The sequence below is a fragment of the Desmodus rotundus genome, chromosome 3, assembly GCF_022682495.2.
Source record: "Desmodus rotundus isolate HL8 chromosome 3, HLdesRot8A.1, whole genome shotgun sequence".
NCBI lineage: Eukaryota > Metazoa > Chordata > Mammalia > Chiroptera > Phyllostomidae > Desmodus > Desmodus rotundus.
The window spans coordinates 169544996-169566621 of NC_071389.1; the positions used below are offsets into that span (position 1 = coordinate 169544996).

Sequence of the window (21626 nt, forward strand, 5' to 3'; positions counted from 1 at the left end):
AGCTGGCTTACCTCCAGAGCAATTTTAGGTTCGGTTATTTTAGTGTCACCTTAGACAGAAGCTAGCATTAAATGTGGTATGAAACCATAAAATACATGATTTTCATAGGTTATATCTTTGCCTTGTAACTAACCACTTAGTAGTATACTGGTATACTGGTATAGCAGCCAGTCAGAAAATTTAGATGACAAGCTTTTAATCCCTTGAAAGGATGTTCCCCAAGTTTTAAACATTTTAAAATGTTAAAATAAATCTTATAACTAAGTACTATTTAAATGTACTTATGTATAGTATAAGTACTTATGTACGTATGTATTTTATGTATAGTATAATGTGTTATGAGCTTGAGCTTTATGATAAGAGACCTTTTTGTGTGTGTGTCTTGGGTCAAGATACTGAATACCTCTTGTTCTCAGTTTCCTCCCCTGTAAAATGTGATAATACTGTTCCCACACGATAAAGCTATCTGAGGTTTCGATGAGGTAATACATACAAAATGCTTAGTCTAGCAGAAGTATTCAGACATCGTTAGCTGCTATCATCACCCTCATCATTTTCTCCCGGATTCAGGGATTTCCCACTATCAGAAATGAGCCTAACAAATTCTTCCATATTTCAGTTTAGCAAATAATTTTCTAGAGTATAGCAATTATGTCATGTAGTACAAAGATGTATGGCAAATGGAGAAATCCATCTAATTCAAGTATGGGCTGTACACCTATGGGAGCCACACCCCTACATCTAACGCAAGCAGAAAATCTTTATGAAAATAAAATACCCTTTCATTATGAAAATCTTTGTTCTACATGTAAGATCACACACAAAAATCTGTGTTTCAAGTATTCCTAAAAGTAAACAATTTCTCCATCTCCTTTCATTCCATAAAAGTTACTGGAACATTTTTGCTTTTATGACATTAAGGAATATTTATGAAAGGAGCAACCTTTTCCCTTCGCAGGGCAAGCCATGTGTTATTGGAAAGTTGTAGTGTTTTTTATATTAAGGAGAGTTTTCCAGCAAGAGGGGTAAGTAGAGTATAACAAAGGTAGCCAAAGGGGTTGGCCTAACACTCAAGATCCCTCTAAGCTCCCAGACAGGTCAACAAATGCAGTTTAACAAATAAGGGTTCTAGTCTCAACCTGTCTCTGAAGTAAGGCGTGTGTCTGATTTCAAGTCATTTAACCTGGCCAGTACGCAGGTTTCCTTGTTTTAAAAATGCATGTAAGTATAGCTGCCTTACTTATATATCATGGGAGAAGGGGAAAAATATGAAGCAAAAGATGCGCTAATAAAAGTAGCCCGGAGGAGCCTTCACAACTTACAAGTGGACTTGTCTGACTCGTGAATACATTTATTCATATTCAGGTGCTGTCAGGGAAAGCAAGGGAGAAGGGTGATGAGGCAGTTACTGATCTGAGGCATTCAAAAGAAATGCTTTATAGATTTAAAAATAGTCAAAAATAGTCCAGCTAGCTCTGAAGATCCAATTAGAAAGGTTTAATTATTCCCATTACATCTCCATGGGATAAGAAAGAAGATGCTGGTCAGACAAGTGCGAGATTACCCAACAAACTACGTAACAACAAGAAGAGGAAGGGCTATCTGGAAATAAATAATGCTCTGAAGTGGGAATACCGTTATAGCAGTAATCTGAGTGCTCTGTAATTTTGAACTACACAGCCAACTGATTAGGAACTATAAACTTTTTGGACCTGAAGGCTGCTAAAAATTTTAAAATAGGAACCTTTTGCAAAAAAAAAAAAATTCTCCCTTTCTATTCTTATTTCTTGAAAATATTTCCCTCTCACTTTTTCACTTTTATATCTTCCTTTTCTTCTTTTTCTTCATTTAACTTTTGATTTCTTAACTTTGGGGTTTTTTTACCTACCCATTTATGTTAATCCTTCTCTACCTGTTTTTTCCATACCTCTTTTCTTTAGTTATTTTCTCCTCTCTCTTGTTTATCAAAGTTCTGGGCCTCTGCCTATTTTTTTTTTAAATTTTCCCACAATTGTGAAAATAGAGGAACCACCTCCTTCAGAAGTACTTGCTATTGGCTAAACATTTATACCAGTAACTAGATATGAGCAGATGAGTCAAGAGTTAGAATTGGGAGTACCAAATGGCAAAGAGTGGAAAATATATCGGGCTCCCCCTCCCTACGTTTTTTGGTTAAACAGCATTGATAACATCCATAATTTATCTTCTCTATTAATACAATCAAATAATGCCAGGAAAACATCAATGGTAGAGGCAGTCCTTTAGACCATAAAACCATATCAGTCCTGTTTCTATCCACCATCCAGTTAGAATTGGGATGCTCTCAAACTGTACTTGAAAGAAGTGTGAGTTCTCCTGGAAAGGAAAAACATAGAGGTGGAAGTACAGTTCATTATTTTTATACTAAGAAAGTACTGCACAATTGGTTTCTTAGCATCAACTGAAATGGAAAGAATTGCTTTCACTTAGTTTATTGAATAGCCTTCTCTCAGTACTTTATACTCCTATTATCTCAAATGGTGGGTGGTGATCCCCAGCTACCTGCTCTCCTGCACACCCACACCACTTGCTACTCATTCTTTAAATCCATGTGGACATGTTAGAGAAATAGAAGTATCAAGTCTAAATTTTGTAGTGTTTTAAAAAGTATTCATAATCTACAATGTTATCAACTTCCACTTTTCCTGATACTTTTTTTGGCAAGGAAGGCCAAAATATTTAAGTCCCAGATGTTGAAGTAAGATTCTTTTTGTGGGTGTGTTGACTGAAAGAGAAATAAGTAAATGAAGGAGTAAAGAGTAGGTACTGTCTCCCATTATCATGCAGGGTTGTCCAGCCTTTTGGCATCTCTGGGCCACACTGGAACAAGAAGAGTTGTCTTGGGCCACACATTAAATACACAAACAGTAACAAAAACTGATGAGCAAAAAAAGGTTTACGATTTTGTGTTGGGCCACATTCACAGCCATCCTGGACCACATGCGGCCCGTGGGCCTTGGGTTGGACTCCCTGCTCCAGAGCGTTTGAGTCTCAGTAGACACTAGATTTGCTATCTTGGGAAAGCTCCTTAACTTTGCGAGGCTACATTTTCACAACCTATAAATGGGGATATTAATGCCTGCCCCATAGGGTTGTTATGCAGATTAAAAACTGTATAAAATACTTTTAAAATAATGATATGTCCACATGAAATTAAAGCTTGCTAATAAAATATGTAGTTAATATTTATAATTATCCAATATATTTAAGTTTTATAATACTTAAAATGCTATTTACTTGTATATTTTGCTGTTCATATGTTAGGAGTACTCTCAAAAATCTAAAATAATTTTTAGAGTATAAACTTCACTGGAACTAGCTCAATATCTTTCAAGAAATACTTGTTAGCTAAGTTAATAGTGATGAATGAATAGGTATGTGGGCACACACGCGCAACTTAATGTCACATTTGACCTGCATGGGTTAAAAGTTTCACTAAGTGGCTTTTCTTATTACTCACAGTAAATCCAAAGTATTGTGTTGCCTCAAACTCTATTGGATTGATATTTAAAGATATGTTGAGTCGCTGGTAAAATATTGAGTTAAAGGGAAAGGGCAAAAGTTAGTTTTGGGCTTTTTGTTTTGTTATGATGGCTAAAATAAACTGTAGGTGATTTTATGTGAATTTTTGGTCTGGTTTTTACTTCTGATTATTTCTTTGGCATTAGTAACACAATATCTCTTGTCTCCTAAATATAAAATAATAATAACAATCTTTACTAATGTTCTAATTAATTCAATGAGGACATGGTGTGGCATTTATAGAAGACTTTGTGAACCTTTCGTTCATTGGTGGAAGTGGGATAGACTAGAAAAGTACACGATCAGTTGTAAGTCAATTTGGCGTTGATATACTTTATTGGGTAAGTTGTCCCAATTATATGAGAGGAAACGCTACCGAGAATATCTGTACTCTCCACTAATATATTTTCGCTTTAAATCAGATTGACTTGATCTTCATTTTTTTTTATCATCCTTTTTATTTTCAAACTGACAAAGATCAGAAGTTGGTGTTTACATACTGATTTCAACCAAATGTTGAAGTGTAGGGTCAAAAGAGGAATAAGAGATGGTCCAAATAAAAAAAAGAGAAATGTTAAGATTTTTTTTTAAAGCTAATTTGTCACTTCACTCATTGAGTATGAACTGAATAGACTTCTAACCCTTAAAATACTTTTCTTTTTTTATTGCCTGGAATCTTAAGAGCTTTATCATTGCAGTCATAAAATGAAAATATACACCAAACCCTCAAAGGGCAAGTATGAAATTAAATTATATTTGGGCAGCTGTAACCTTTTAAAACGATCAGATTCCAGTTAATGTATTTCTTCCTGTTCCAAGTGCTGCCATGGTGTTTGATGGTGGGAAGCAGTCCAAAGGGCATTGGGAGATAATAAATTCACTGTAAATTTCACCCCAAGGCATGTCTCCATACACCAAGGCCTCCATTTAGCAAGGCTGACCTAAAACTCTTGTCACATCCAAAGGTCATTTAGGTTGGGGTTGGTGTGTCCCATCTATCTTTCCTTGATGTAAAGAGTGGCAGTTGAAACAGGATTGAGCTCATAAACAGTCATGTGAATATGAAAAAGAAGCAGCTTTGCTGTAGCAAGGGAAGTGAAGAGAGAACTACCTTTTACAGTAGGACCAGAACATGCTTGCTTTTGCGAATTCAGTGAAGGGTCCACATGATCTCGTAGTGTCTGTTTCAAAGCCACCTTTAATTTGAAATGGACATTGATTGATTTGGTTGATTTAGAATCAGGTACTCTTGCCTTTTGCTTTTATTTATATGTGTTTCCAAAGCCCGGGGTAACTTTTAGTAATTGTTTTTAAGACTCTAATATTTCCAACCTTGTTTTTAACTTAAAATAACAGTACTTCTTTCTCCCTTTAAAACTGTTCTCTTGAATTAATGTACAAAATGATCCAGCACATGGGAGCAAATTAAGAGAAAAATTGTTTAAAAAAATAAAGATTAATATGGTACTGAAAAACAGTGAGGTTGTTCTTTTTGGAAAAAAAGTTTATTTGTATTATATTTTTTCCATTACCATTTATCCTCCCCATACCCTCTTCCACATCCACCCACACCGTCCCCGCCACAGTCCCCACACTGTTGTCCGTGTCCATGAGCTCTTTTTAGTTTTTGCTTGATCCTGCCACCCCAACCCCAACCCCAACCCCAAGAGCTCTCAGCCTGATCTCTGATGTTTTTCTATTTTCCTCTTGATCATATACATTTTTACTGTGATAAAGTATGCATAACAATGAATTCATAATTTTAATCATTTTAAGCATTTAGCAGTCTTAAACATTATTAAATGTACAATTCAGTAGCTTTAAAATCCCTTCACAGTGTTTCCAGAACTTTGTATTCATTCCAAATGAAAATTCTGTACCCATAAATAATATCTCCATTCCCCATCCCCCCTTCCCTCAGAATTTCTGTTCCACTCTCTGTCTCTATAAATTTGCCTATTCCAGGCACCTCATGTAAGTGGAATCATACAATATTTGTCCTTTTGTGTCTGACTTATTTTACTTAGCATGGTGTTTTCAAGGTTTATCCATGTTGAAGCATGTATCTCTCAATCATGCGCTTTTAAGAATGACTTTAGTTCTTTGAAGAACAACGTTCATTGACAGATGTTTAAAACATGGTTATATAAACCCCTCTCACAATAATTATAAGTAATACATAGTGCATATGGAGACAGTAGATAGCTACTGGATAGATAGAATGGAAGGTTAAAGTCTTGCAAGTCACTTGGTGAAAAAAACCATCAAAAATCCTTTCATTAAGGAAGAGATCTCTTTTCACTGATGGGTTGTAAGTGTCTATAACAGTGCTTGGCACATAATAAGTGCTCGTAAAGAAATTTTAAGTGAGTCAGTCCATTTAAGGCAGGAAAGCAGAAGTTGCAGTTGCTGATTACATCTCCGGATGATTTGGGTGATGTATGAGAAGGGCGTTCTGTGCAACTGAAAAAGAAGCCTGTTGTGTTCAAAGCAGCTAATGAAAGTCAAAACACATTGTAAATGAAGGGTGCTACTAGAGTGTGTTTTGTTATTGTAATTTATTTAAGAGTAATGTGCAACTTGGGTAGTGCAAATGGCTCCTTTTTAATATCTCTGTATTATTCCATTTAAATGCTCTAGAAAAACCAAGTTTAGTGACTATGCATTATATCCAAATACAGATTTTTTAAAGATATGGTTAAGTTCTTAGTGTAAATTATACAGGAAAGAACAAATATTCAAATAAGAATGGGACTCAGAATGTTGAAAATTCTATATCTAGATTTATTCTGCAATTGATTTTGAATCAATTTTAAATCATGTAAGAAAAAGTGATTAGGTAGATGTTATTCCACTTGAAGGCAGGTTGTAGGTGAACCAAACCCTTTCAGTCAATTCTTCTTATTATGTCTAGACTAATTTTGTAGAAACGCAGATCTAATTATGCCATTCCTCTTCGTAAGCTGTTAGAGCTTCCCATCTACCTTTCCAGACATCCCCCACCCCCTCACCTGCCATGGAACCTCCCCGGCCTCCTTCCAACACCCTGTGCTTGTCCTGTTCTCTGCTGCCACGAGGGTGTTCCATTAGTACCTTCTCCTACCTTCTCAGTGCCTTACTTTTGGTATTTATAGGGATGGTATTTATAGGGATGCCTTTCCTCGTTTGCCTGGGCACATTAGAGCTCTGTCTTCCATGTTCTTACAACACCATGAATTGAGAAGAAAGCCAAACCGAAATATTTTTTTTTAATTGACAATAGCCAACAGGAAGAAGGAGGACGAAAATGCTGGGAAGAGCATCCTCTGGAATACTTGTCACTTCCTGCCCTAAATCTGCAATAATATAGTTTTTATCAGAAGTATTGTTAGAATTGCCCTCCCCAGGCTTGTCCAACTCTTTGACCTAAAGTCCCAGCCCCAACTACTGTATTAAAACAACCAGAAAAAAAAGTTCACAAAGCACAGAAGTTAAAAGTTATAGGCTCTCTAAAAAGACTTGGATTCTAACCTCAGCTGTGCCTCTTACCTATGTTACTTTGGACAAATGATTTTTACTCTCTCTGTTCTTTAATGTCCTCCTCCACAAAATAAGAATAGTATCTATTTTCTAAGGTTGTTCAGAAGGCTCAAACCATGTCAGGTATGGCATAGACCTGACACAAAAGTAGCATCCCTCTTTCAATGTTAGCTGTTACAGTTATTTTTTTGCTGCTGTTGTTCTTATTCTGTGTCCATATTTCTCTTGAAACTTAGATTAATTTTTCTTAATTTATGTATTCAAATAATCAATACTAATGTTACTATGCAAGTTTTTCTTAATCTGAAAGGTTTACAGGGAAAAATGTGAAAAAAATAAGGGGGAAATCCATTGGAAGAAGTTGTTTTAATTTTAACCCATCACATGTGGTGTCTATTAGTACTAGCAGTAAAACAGAAAAACGAAGGAAAAAAGTCCTGAATGGCTATGTGCTTTCTTCAGGGAGAGCAGAGCTCTGTCACCAGATTCAAGAACTCCTTTACTCTTAAAGCTCTAACTCTGGCCTTGGGAGTTATCATTGACTCTGAATTTAGTTAGGGACCATCCCTATTTTCACTGACCAGTGGGTAAGGGAATCTCATTTAACATAGTAACATGACTACCCATGGGGCAAGTTTATATGGCACAGACTGGAAAGGAGAACTACCAGGGATACTCAGGCGTCTGAAACGACTAGTTGATTACCTTTGGGAAGTTATGGAACCACTGCGAGCCTTCGTTTTCTCCTCTGAACAGAGTTGTTATGGCGATCCCTAAAATGGTAAGCAGACTTCTAGGTTGGCCCTGCCGAATCACTGAGAAAATCATGGCTCTTATTTTCTCTCCCTTACATGTGCCTTATCGTTTCAAGAATCCATAGTCATGTATTCTGGAAGTGAATCTGATTTTAATACTATGCAAAATAATATGTCGTCTGACCTAATATAAGCTAACAATTTATTTTTATATTGAGAAAAATGTTGTTACTAATGCTGTGAAGACTATTACCGCCCCCCCCCCATCTATTGGGATAAACTGAACAATAATTTCACAATTGTAAATTTAGGCAAAAGTAAGTGTTTGCTTTAAAAATCTTCCTCATTATACTCAGCTTTCCTGTTTTAAATGATGAGTATTCAGTAACAACAGAACTCCCCCCAACCCCACCCAGGAAACAAGCATTTCTTTTCTTATCGTTACTTTGAAAGGAATTTCAGCAGTGTGTTTTATTCCCCCATAAATTACACTAATTAGAGATATGAGCATAGTAACTGATATGGAAAGATTTGAAGAGCTCTGCAGCGAGTGTCCTTCTTACCTTGCCAAATGGAGATGTATTTACTGGTTGGTGACCTCAGGAATAGAGGCAGTGTTCATCCTCCCACAGTCCTGAACAGCAAGTCTGGAGCGGCATAAAAAGGGTCAATCGAATAGGTCATACATCATATGGGGAGGCAGATGTTAGAACATATTGTAATGGATCACTGTGCAGTACATGGAGAGGGCTCGTGGAATGGAAAAACAGGGAGGAGGGAGAGAACGAGAGATAAACTATCAGTTGGTGTTTTCTTGCATGACTCTCACAAATAGATCTGGTTCTTTATGGAACTGCTTCAATTATAAAAGTCAAAATGTTTTTTTTCCTAGCTTTTCAAGATTTATTGGTATGTAATAAAATAAAGAAAGCCTTTTATTACAGGACATTTGAGGTGTTCCTTATGTATATACTTTGGTATCTGTAATGTAACAGAAACACCATGAGAGCACCATACCTGTGAAATAGGTCTTAAGATTTAAGGTCAAATGTATTCTTTAATTTTTAGCAGGAGGCCATTTTCACTCCCTCTGCTCCTAACGGATAGCTCAGCATTCCAAGTTTCATAGTGAGTGAGACTGAATTTGAAATAAAATAGTAAAGTTGGTCTGTGTATTATTAATAATTGATGATAGTAGCTGTACAAAGGTAACAGTATAGCTTTTGTGCATGTATTCACAATAGCTTTTTTTTTAAATTACAGTTTACATTCAACATAATTTTTTATTAGTTTCAGGTGTGTAGCCTAGTGGTTAGACAATCATATACTTTACAAAGTGATCCCCCAGATATTCCCAGTACATACTTGGCACCCTACAGCTTTTTAATGGTAAAACTGCACTACAGCCAGACATAATATTTTACTTCATTCCAGCTTTTCCAGGAAATATCACCCAGGAGTGATACACACACACACAGAGTTGTGGGTCATGACGGTATTAGTCTCTGCCTTGGAGCCCTACCAGCGAGTCCCTTATTTCCTCAGCCATGTTTTCCAAGTGGCTCCCCTGTCTTCTCTAAAGGCAGAGCACTCATTTTCTGAAGTTGATAACTTTTATTTTTCCCCTGTGGCTTGTTCCCCCACGGTCTCGAACTCATTGCTGGATGTCAGCTGATCATCAGCCTTTCGGAGGTTTTGTCTACTCAGGTCATTTTCTTGCATAACCTGCTTTTGAAACTCCTATATTCTGATAGCTCCAACTTGTTCATTTTTCAAATTAGGCCCCATGATATGGCTTCCTCCATTTGGACAAATCTGAGTTTACTTACTTTTTTCAGTTTATTATATTTCTTATCCTCAAGTTGCCTTAAGAATTGTGTCCAGAAGATCCTGAATCTCCACTGTTGTGCATACCTGCTTGAACTTGCCCCTCCAAGTGACTGGATAGTCCCTGGCTTACCCAGACCACTACTCCTTTCACTCCCTCGGGATAAACTCCCCAGGTGGAACTTTACACTGGAGAAGTGAAAACTCTTACTAAATTCCCCAGGCACCTTTCTCCAGTCACCTTGTCCCATGGTTTATGTTACAGCCTCCAAAGCAGCAAGAGAAATGCTTCACTACTCCAGCCTCCACCTCACTTCTGTGGGCTAATCACCCAGGAGGCTAGGAGAGAATTCTAACCCTCTCCTCCTCCCTAGCTGTCAGCTCTGTCTAGTCTTCATTTTTTTTCCAGCTGTCACCTTAGTGATTAGTAAAAGGCATCAACTTTTTGAGCTCTCTTTGGCATGCTAGTACATTCCTTGATGGGTACAAGTGCTAGTATTCTGTTGATGGGCATGGACGTTTCTTTCACTTTTTGGCTATTGTGACGAATGCCGTTCTGGGTGTGGGTGTACAGATATCTGTTCCTGTCCCTGCTTTCTGTTATTTTGGGTATATACCCAGAAGTGGGATTGCTGGATCATATGATAGTTCTGTTTAATTTTTTTGGATGAATTGCCATACCGTTTTCCATAGCAGCTGCAACATTTTACATTCCCACTGGCAATATACAAGGGTTCCAACTTCTCCACATCTTTGCCAACTTTTGTTATTGTCTGGTGTTTTTCTTACATTTTTTGTTTGTTTGTTTTAATAATAGCCATCCTATTGTGAAATGGCATCTTGTGGTTTTTGTTTGCATACAGGTATTTTGAAGGTGCGTTTGTCAAGATGAGAGAATGAAACATACTTGATTTGTAAAACGTAATTCTTTATAAATTTGGCATGTGAGTTTCTATGTGCACCTTTGCCCTGGGATCCAGTAAATTTAAGGCCTATTCTTTTTTTTCCACAATATACTAGAATAATATCAAAAAGAATAGTGTTAGGGAGTTGCTTTGATAATTTGCTCTGAAGAAATATTGTGAAAACTAATGGGCAAAGCAAATTTATTCACATTGAAACATACTGATACGTTTTGAAAGATTTTCCCCAGTACATTAGTTTCTCTTTAAACTCCACATTTAAGTTACATTAAGTAGTTGAAATTAAGCTATAAAGATAACACTTACAGAGCCTTGAAATTGTTTTCTGAAGTTTTTCCTCACAAATGTTATTTTTTGTCCTTTCCCTTAAAAACACAAATGCTTTTCTTACACATCACATCTAACCTATATCCTAAAATTAGAATTGCATGTGCACCTATTTTCAAAATCGTAATAAAAGTCAATGCACACATTTTAAAATTTTTAATCCAAGTGGTTAACAGAGTGAATACATATTACTTTTATTGCCAGATTTAGTCCTTGCACTTAAACAAAATCATCAGCCATTTCTATGAATGTGTTTGAACTTCATGGTGATATTAATCAGGGAGGTTTTAGCTCTACTTAGCTGTAATGTTATTTTTGAAAATTTAGGTCTCTATGTGTTTGCTTACTCAAGAGTTTAGAAGTCACTACTAATTTCTGAGTAAGGGCTTTCTTGATCACCAAAGGTGATAAAGGACTTGAACTTCTGGGCTTTTACCTGTTTAAGTTATTAAATTAAAACAACCTCATTGGTCTCATGGATTAAAAATGAAAAGTGTGTAAAATTTGCCCTGGCTGGTCTGACTCACTTGGTTGGAGTGTTGTCCCACAGAACAAAATGCCCCGCAATTCCCAGTCAGGGCACATACCCAGGTTGTGGGGTCGATCCCCAGTCCGGGCACATTCAAGAAGGCCATCAATCAATATTTCTCCTTTACAGAAATGTCTCTCTCCCCCACTGTCCTTCTCTCTCTCTCTCTCTCCATTTCTCTCTCTAAAAAGCAATGAAAAGAAATGTCCCCATGTGAGGATAAAAAAGCATGTAAAATTTGTTTGTAGTTACAATATACCTTTCTTCTCTCTCTGTTAGGTATTGGTATTGGGTATGAGATACCATTTGGAGAAAATGATTCTACATATACAAATAATTGTAATTAACTCCGCAAAAACAATATTAAATGGTTTTTCAGTCTGTCAGCACTCTCCATTCTGACAATGACAATGTACAAGTTCACAAATTTTCCTAAAGAATCAGTATGTTTTACCATATAGCATTTAGGAAAGACAACATTTTCACTCATATTTTTAATGTCCTTTTTTGTTTTCTTTAATTGCTTTTTGTACCCAGCTCTCCTATCTAGTGTGAAGTTGGCGACATGGGAAAGAGACATGTGGGGTGTGAGGAAAAGGGAGGGTGCGGACACGGAAAGACTGGTGGACATGACTTGTTGTGCACTGTTTTCTCACTAAAATGTGAATGTCCCTGTCTCTCAACTCATGCCTGCAGCAGGGGAAGATAAGGCAGTTGGATCAAACCAAATACTGTCATATGCTACTGACTCCTGAGTAATTGTCAGAATGGAGCGTCAGTCCTGTCCCCTGGGCCTGTAGTCAATTTTTTTTTCACACAAAAGGAACACCTAATACTAGATTCCAGTTCAAATAGAAAAGTAAACTTTGACCTAAGCAATAAAAAAGGATCCCCAAAAGAGTTTATGTCTACTAAATAACTTTACTCTCTAAGTTATAAGTATTTAAGATTCAGTAATTATGTATATCCATTTATCAGAAATAAGGCATTTCTCATTTGTCTTTTCCAAAATGTTTAAGAATATCTATATGCTTAAAGTCTTGGTTTTATCATCTTTTCAAAATATATTTTTATAATAATCTTACCATTTTTTCCTGTTCATAATTCCAAATTGATTTATTCATGGACTATTAAGAGTATGGGTATGATGAGTATATTAAACTATCTTTTGTTTTTATGCTGATATGATTTTGAAATTAATTTTCTTTGTCCTTTTAAGTAAATGAATGAATGAATGATGAGTTTTATCAACATCACCAGTAAGCCTTCTAATTCCTCAAATAGTAAAACAATGTCAATTCCTTTCCAGATTTTAAAATCTATATAGTCACTATTATTATTAAATATTAAATATGTCCTAGAAATGTAGTTTTGTTAAAAATAAATGATACTATTTTATGCAGTTCATTTCTGCCTTTATTCATTTCTTCTTTTTTCTTGCTTCTAAGATTTTCTGAGAACACATTAAATAATAGACATAATCCCTGCCTTCAAGGGGTTTACTAGTCATAAATGGTTTGAGGGAATAAACAGTGATAGATATTTTCATCACTTCTAATGCTTTGAATCCACACTCTCCAGATGGCAATTAAGCACTAGGCTAATAGCCAGTGGGAAAAGTTGTTTTCTTAGCAATTTGGGGAAAATAACTTGTTAGGGAGAAATGGCAGAAATTTACCATCTCCGGGAATCAACAAAATGGTGTACCTTAGAATTTAAATAGGCTGTTTTATGAAATTTCTCCACCCCTAGCACTGAAAAGTACTAAACACTAGCTTAGAATATCCAAGTAAAATGTTACCTTCATAAGAAGATACAGTTATATCTTACTGGTTGACAGGTATGTTGTCCAAATGCAATTGTTCTATTTTCCCCAAATTAGCAATTGATTTATTTATACATATTAATTAGTACTATCATTTGTACTACCTAGTTCAAGTTAAAATATCTGTTCTTTATCATCCCATCAGACTGCACTGGATCGTGACAGCTCAGCACCTAGAATGCCGGCTAACGAGCTGTCGGCCCACTGCCAGCCTAGCAGTGCCCTGGTGCACGTGCGCATGGCATGGAGGAAACACTGATGAGGTTTGGCTAAGCCAAATACAGTTCCCGCTCATACTGTAGACGCAGTACACCATCCTCTCAGCACTTGAAGAAGTACTGCGTGAGCTAGATTTTAGGGGAAGCCCATGATTGAAGGGTTCTAGCATTTTTACTATCCCAGTGTAAAATTATAATAAAATTTCTCTCTGTGACTTCTTCCTTTTTCAGAAAAGGAAAACTATATGTATATATACACATGCATTTGTTTTGGCTACCTTACAGAGACAATCCAATGACTGTGTACATGAATGTGAATGTATGACAGGTGAATGCTTTAACACATCACATCTATGAAATGAAGACTCTGTAGAAATTACACGGTTCACCCTGTTCTCCTTCTTTTTTCTTTTCTGCAGTTAATATGACTTGGAATTATTTTTCCCTCTTCACTGTCACAACTGTAACTTTTCAACTCAAGTTATCACTAAAATTATCACTAGTTATTTTGATAACCTCATAACTGATCATCTTGCTTTATCTTTAGTCAAAAACAACCCACATATTGCTCTCAAACATTCGGTGGCTTTCTCTTGTCTACATACTAAGTTTAAACTCATTTGACTGTATTTCAAGCCTTTCTATAAGACAAACTAAGCCTACAAATCCAGTCCCATTTTATTCTTCCCAGAGGATGCACTCAGTTAGGTCATCGTCCCCTCTACCACCTCCTCTACACCGCTCCCGGCTCCGCAGTACCCTATGTTCCCTTTGCAACATCTAGCTCACTCCCGCTCCTGTTCCTTTCTTTGAATTTATCTCCCTTTATAGAATGAAAAAGATTGACAATCTCTGGTTTAGATAGTATTCCTTAAAACCTGAATTCTCATGATAATTTCAGGTTTGTCTGTGTTTATATATTATGAAATAAAGTGGACTTCTGGGAAATATCTCAGTTTTTATCAGTGTAGGTAGACTGACCAGATAATGTTCTTCAATACTCTCCTTCCAGTCCCTCTTAATAGCTTTTTTAATGTCTAACACAACTAACAATCACAAAAAAAAATTGTTAGATACTCATTTCAGCAAGTCAAAAAAAGAAGGTACAAAACTTGAAGCATAAACATAAAAGTTACTTTGTATATGAAACTGCATTGTTTGTAACACGATGAGTACAATTTAAAATACAGCCAAAAGAGGTCTGGACCAAAGAATGATATACCTGCTTTCCAGAGACATTGGGAATGAGTAACTATGGCTGAGTGTTATTTGCTTGGAGTCTCTGGACATACTGACGCTGAAGTAAGTCATGGATGTCTGGGTGACAGCTTTTTTTCTTAAAATATTCCAGGGCACTGAGCAAAAGTACCCACAGGAAAATACCACATCTGATAAGGCACTTGCTGAGGGGTGCATTAATGTTATCACTGATGGCCTTTTTTATCTTTCCTCTCTCTCTCTCTTTTTCTTCTGTAGCAGTTATATGCTGCCCAGCTAGCTGCAATGCAGGTATCTCCAGGAGGAAAGCTCCCAGGCATACCCCAAGGCAACCTTGGTGCTGCTGTATCTCCTACCAGCATTCACACAGACAAGAGCACAAACAGCCCACCACCCAAAAGCAAGGTACCCTTTTCAAGAAGCTACATGGCTTAACATTTAGAGTTTTATTTTTAATTCAGTGATATTTATTGAATATTTATTATGTGCCAGCAACTGGGTTAACTGTGGGTCTTCAAGGGAACAAGAGGCTAGTAGGATCAGTGACGTGTGTGTATAAATTTATATACATACATGTAGTCATCCATTTATTCCACAAACATGCATTGATGGCTTAAGTAAGAAATGTGAGTAATGCAAAGATGTATAAGGTTGGGTGTATTGTACCCAAGTAGCTTACAGTGTGATAAAATATAGACATCCATCCTCTATGATACAAAGTCCTATAAGAGTTACAGATAAAGTGCTCTGGGTGTTATTGGGACAGACAGATTACCTTCAGTGAGGCATCCTGGGAAGGGATTCCCAAAGGGAGGGCACCTGAAATGGAACTTAAAATATGAGTACCATTAAGGCATACAGAAAATGTTTAATTTAAATATCAGTAACTGTTATAATGTGTTACCAGTATAGATACATTTTTAGATCTATAGATCACTCATCCCGTGGGATTATCTTGTAAAGATATGAAGATAATAATAGAGTCACAAGTAAGGCTGTTTAAAATTAGTTTTGTTTTAGAAGCTAAATAGGAAACATTTTCTGAGAGAACATGAAAAAAGATCAGGGGACTTTTAAATAATGTGTTTCTTTTTAAAAAAAATAATATGTTTTATTGATTGTGCTATTACAGTTGTCCCAGTTTTTCCCACTTTGCCCCTCCATCCCGCACCCCCTATTCCCTCAGGCAATCCCCACACCATTGTTCATGTCCATGGGTCATGCATATAAATTCTTTGTCTATTCCATTTCCTTCACTGTACTTTACATCCCCATGGCTATTCTGTAACTACCTATTTGTACTTCTTAATCCCCTCACCTCTTCACCCATTCCCCCACACCCCCTCCCATCTGGCAGCCATCAAAATGCTCTCCATATCCATGATTCTGTCTCTGTTCTTGTTGTTTGCTTAGTTTGTTTTTGGATTCAATTTGTTGATAGATAAATATTTATTGCCACTTTATTTTCCATAGTTTGATTCTCTTTTTCTTAAATAACTCCCTTTAACATTTCATATAATAATGGTTTGGTGATGATTAATTCCTTTAGTTTTTTTCTTGTCTGGAAGGCTCTGTATCTGCCCTTCGATTCTGAATGACAGCTTTGCAGGATAGAGCAATCTTGTCTGTAGTTCCCTGCCTTTCGTGACTTTGAATATTTCTTTCCAATCCCTTCTAGCTCACAAAGTTTCTTTTGAGAAATCAGCTGACAGTCTTAGGAGAATTCCCCTGTAGGTAACTAAATTCTTTTTTTCTTGTTGCTTTAAAGGTTTTCTCTTTATCCTTAACCTTTGTCATTTTAATTATGATGTGCCTTGGAGAGGGTCCCTTTGCATCCACCTTGTTGGAGACTCTCTGTGCTTCCTGGACTTGCATGTCTACTTCCTTCACCAAATTAAGGAAGTTTTCTTTCATTATTTCAACTAGATTTCCAGTTTCTTGTTCTTTCTCTTCTTCTGACACCCCTATGATGAGAATGTTGAACCTCTTGAAATTGTCCCAGAGGCTGCTTAAACTATCCTCATGTTTGGGGGATTCTTTTTTCTTCTTGTTGTTCTGATTGGTTGCTTTTTGCTTCCTATATTTCAAATCATTGATTTGATTCTTAGCTTCATCCACTCTACTGTTGTTTCCCTGTAAAATGTTCTTTACTTCAATTAGCGTATCCTTCATTTCTGACTGGATCTTTTTTATGCTGTTTAGGTCCTCACTAAGTTCCTTGAGCATCCTTATAACCAGTGTTTTGAACTTTGCATCTGATAGATTGCTTATCTCCATTTTTTTTAGTTCTTTTTATGGAGTTTTGATCTGTTCTTTCATTTGGGCCCTGTTTCATTGTCTGCTCATTTTAGCAGCCTCTCTGTGTTTTTTCCTATGTATTAGGTAGAGCTGCTATGACCCCCTGTATTGGTATCCTGGCCTAATGTAGTAGGTGTCCTGTAGGGTCAGTGGCACAGCCTCCCCTACCACCCAAGCTGGGTACTTGAGATGTACCCTTTCTGTGGGATGAGTACACCCTCCCCCCTCTTGTACTTGAGCCTTGGTGGCTATTGGCAGATCAATGGAAGGGATTTACCAAGGCCAGTCAGCCACAAGGATTGGCAGTGATCACTGACCACCAACCTCTGCCCTCCATGGAGGACCAGCTGTGCGAAGGGCAGGGTGGTGGTGCTCCAACATGGTCTGTAGCTTTCCACTAGGTATGTTGGCCCTAGGATTTCCTGGGTGGTACAGGCCAAGGCCAGCCCCCACCAGTATTTTGCCCAGGTCCACCCTGCCTGAGCTATAAAGCAATCTGAGATGGCTGCTACTTTGCTACTTATTCCCAGGAGAAGCCAAACTGTAAATCTAGGCTGGATGCTGCTAATGCTGTGCCTGGGGCCACTTTTCAAGAGGTATAGGAGCAAGGGACTCACTGAGGCTTGCTGTTGCTTGTTTGAGAGGATTTAAGAAGTTGTGAAGCAAGAACCAAGACCAGCCATTCAGATGGAAAAGCAGCTTGGGTGGGCCTGACATAGGCTGCATGGGATAAAGACTTTGGGGATATCCAGGGTAGGGCAAACAGTGTTAGCCAGGTTGTTGGAGTCTTAGATATGGCACTAGCATGCCAGCTCTATAGCTCTGTGGCTTTTTGGGGGGAGGGTTCAGAAAAGGGACAATGGCCTCTGCCCGCCTTTCTGTCTGGGAGAAAGATGTACCCCTGCTCTCGCCTTGATGCTGGACACTTCAGTTTCTCCCTGTATGCCATTGATGCCTTTCCAGCTGCTACCCTAGTGCTGGAGCTCAGAGGGAGTGAGTGAGTCTGAGTAAGTCTGTGTAGGTTCTTTAAGAAGAACTGCTTGGGCCCTGGCTGGTATATCTCAGTGGATTGAGCACAAGCCTACAAACCAAAGAATTGCTGGTTCGATTCCCAGTCAGTGCACATGCCTGGGTTGCAGGCCAGGTCCCCAGTGGGGGGTGCACAAGAGGCAACAACACATTGATGTTTCTCTCCCTCTCTTTTTCCTTCCCCTCCCATCTCTCTAAAACTAAATAAATAAAATTTTAAGAAAATAAAATAAAAAAGAAGAAATGTTTGGGACTCCAGAAGTTTCTACCACTGACTCATCTCTACTAGTTTTTGCAGCCAGAAGTTATGGGGACTTACTTCCTGTCACTGGAACCCTGGGCTAGGGGCCATGGTTTGGGGCTGGGACTCCTCGCTCCCAAGATATCCCTCCCAAATTTTTATCCACCACATGTGGATGTGAGATCCACCCATTCCACAACTCTGCCCTTCCTACCAGTCTGTATAGATGTGGGTTCTTTAATTTTGTAGTCTTCAGACTTCTATTCAACTGGATTTCTGAGAGTTCTGAGTGACGGTCGTTCCCTGTTTTAGTTGTAATTTTGATGTGGTTGTGTGAGGAGGTGGGCCACGTTTACCTATGCCGCTATCTTGACCCGAAGTCAGTCAGTTGTTTCTTGACTTAGAAGAGGAATGCAGAAAAATGTATTTGATTTTTTTGTGTGTTTGTGGAGACCTTATTCATTAGATGATATATGACTATATTAAACTTTCTATGGGTGAATTAAAAGAGTAATCATAAAGTAGTTTCCCTGAGAATACTCAAGAAAATAATCACAAATATTTTCTGACTGTTAGAAAATGTTAAGTAGAAACCTGACACACTAATGTACCCTCAAAATAACAGTTTTGTCTTTTGCTGAATTACCTAGAAAATTGCTTCTGTTCTTCATTTCATCAGAGCCATGCTGAAATGTCTAAAGTGTAACAGTTTAAGAATATTCACAAGAGTTTAAAAATGTACAGGGAAAAAAACAGAGAATGTTGAAAGAGAGAAAAATTCCAAGATTTTTTTAACCTCTTGTACTCTAACAGATCCCTTTCGCAGTTAAGCAGAGAGTGAATGGGGAGAGAGAAGAGATCAGTTTGGAAAGTGCATTCCAACCTCTATCTCCTCAAAACTCCAAAGCCCTTCGCTGTCCCGTTAAGAGATAAATATACTTGGAAGTATAACGTAACCTGGAAAAGGACCTTAGAAGGTGATTCAACAGCAGTATGTGCAAATATATAGTACAAATTATTGTACACACTCCTGACATTGGGAAATATACACACGCCACTTCTGAGATCTCGTTCAGCTTTGTAATGGACCTTGCGTGTTGAGTGCTTAGTATATACTTAAGGCCTGGTCTGCTTTTCTTTATAATGACAGCAGAACATATTTTTTTCAGTTACAGTTTACATTCAATATTATCCTGTATTAGCTTTGGATGTACAAAAAGTATCCAGAAAATCCTGTACTTTTCAGAGTGGCACCCCCGATACTTCCAACACCCCCCCGCCCCCCCCACACACAATCCTCATAACTCTGTTGACTATTTGCGTCCTGTGCTGTAACCCACACCTTTGTGCCTATTTGTAGCTATCAGTTTATGCTGCTTAATCCCTTCACCTCTTTCACCCAGTTCCCCTACTCCCCTCCCCGCTGACAGCTGTCAGTCTGAAACATACATCTTCTAAAACTTGCTAATAACATTCAGTCAATAAAATTTAATTTTAAAGCACTGATATTTTGGTGTCTCTTGGACCAGCAGTTCTAACGTAATGCATATACAGGCTAACTGTGAGTAAGATAAATAGCTGTAGCAGAGTAGTCATTGTCACACACAAATAACTATGTGAGGCATTATTAATGTTTTCTAAATGTAGTAATGTTATTTTGTATCATGCTTTATAATGATGCTTTCCATTAGGGCCTTTCTTTTTTATTTTTCAGTTACGGTTTACATTTAATATTATTTTGTATATGACATTTTGTTTTATTATTTATCATTTATAAAAATGTTATCATTAATGTCTTCTCCCCAAATCACTTAATCATGAAGCTTCGGATGTTAGCCTTATCCATTTATGCATCCATCCACTCATTCATTCATTCATCCAGTCAGATACTTACTGACAGTTGCTACTATGATACTTTTTTTAGGTAACCATGTTTTATGTTTTAGGCAAACATAAAAGTGACTGAATATTTGTTTTGCCAAAATTAGGATGCTGCTTTATATACCATGTGGTTCTAGACACTCACAGAACTTTACAGACTAAGTATAGAGACTGATTATTTAAGTAATGTTAAAATTCTACCACATTTTATGGTTTCCTATACCTACATGTATTTAGTACTAGAGGAAAATGCATTGTTTTTATAGCTATGATCATACAAATTTAACAAATATATTTATACTTTATCTTTAAAGCTCTTAATTTTGAACATTAGCCCTCATAAATTTTCTATCATATAAAATTTAATATAACTGTGGATGTTATACATCCTTCCATCTGCAATTATTATAAAAAACATAAAAAGTTTAACCACAAATAAAGTGCCTCTTTTCAAGTAACAACCACAATTCAGTGGGAAGATACCCTTTCTTTGTTCAGTGCCCTCTAGCACACTGTCTGCAGCAATTACTGCCAGAAGAAAATGCCCTAAATGTGCTTGTGTTTTAAAAGTTTGGTGGGTTAGAAATGGCCTGACTAATGAATATTAACATTGTCATTTTAGTGAAGAAAATGGCCCAAAATAAATAAAACCAGCGGTAAATAAAGAGGCCTGAAATTGACATTTATACATAGCATAATAAATATTTTCAGTTCACAAGATATTTTACTTCTATATAATAATAATTTATTATTATCTTTATATTTTTATACAATTAGCTATAAAGGTCCTGGGAGTATTTTCTGTGTGATTTATTAGTGAATTTTCCTGTGTGTCTTATATATTGTAGAAGTATTTTATTAAAGGGCTTTCTGTTGTCTGCCTACATTCCCAGCATAAGCCACATTCAAGGTTGACATCGAGAGTACATTTATTGTTTGGGACAATGGACTTGCAAGCCACATCTAGGTGCTGATGTAAGGAAAATGATCTTATTGGCAGCTGTCAAAAATCATGTTCTCTGGGTGTTTTTTGCCTGCCCTTTTTCCTAGGCGTGCCTTTGCCTTTGACTCACGACTGTAGAGAAGGACACAAACAAAACTTATTTGCAATTTGCAAAAAAATAGAAGGGGGGAATCAAAGGGAGGGGGCTCCAAAAGACTGTAAAATTGTACAGCATGAGTCCTCTGATGCATGCTGTTTTCAATCTGCTGTGTGCCAGTTGGAGGCTTGGGGAGTGTGTGCGCGAACGAGAAAGGATAATGCTGAGAAATGATAGAGTGGCTGTGACCTCCAAGCTCAGCCTGGAAATCCAAGACATTGATTTCACTTAGCATTCCTGCTGAGAAATCTGGCGGAGTGCAGTTGTAATAAAAGAACAAGATTCTGTTCTAATGGTAATGGCGTATGACAGACATATCACTTTGTCCTCAGCACCAGAGAGAGAATGGGAGAAAGGTCACCTGACCTGCGCTTG

The 21626-nt window shown here is 37.3% G+C and overlaps 1 protein-coding gene across 21 annotated transcripts in view; it reads left to right on the top strand.

The window, feature by feature from the left end:
• The window catches only part of SOX5 (SRY-box transcription factor 5), a 908025-nt gene that overhangs the window by 816471 nt on the left and 69928 nt on the right, over positions 1-21626 (top strand). For 19 of the 21 annotated variants that reach the window (XM_053921733.1, XM_024575365.3, XM_053921734.1 and 16 more), the window contains one exon: positions 14961-15107. The exons of the other annotated variants lie outside the window; for them this stretch is intronic. In XM_053921733.1, the coding sequence (XP_053777708.1) occupies positions 14961-15107 (147 nt within the window). The remainder of the gene's footprint in view (positions 1-14960; positions 15108-21626) is intronic. 21 annotated transcript variants of the gene reach the window in all.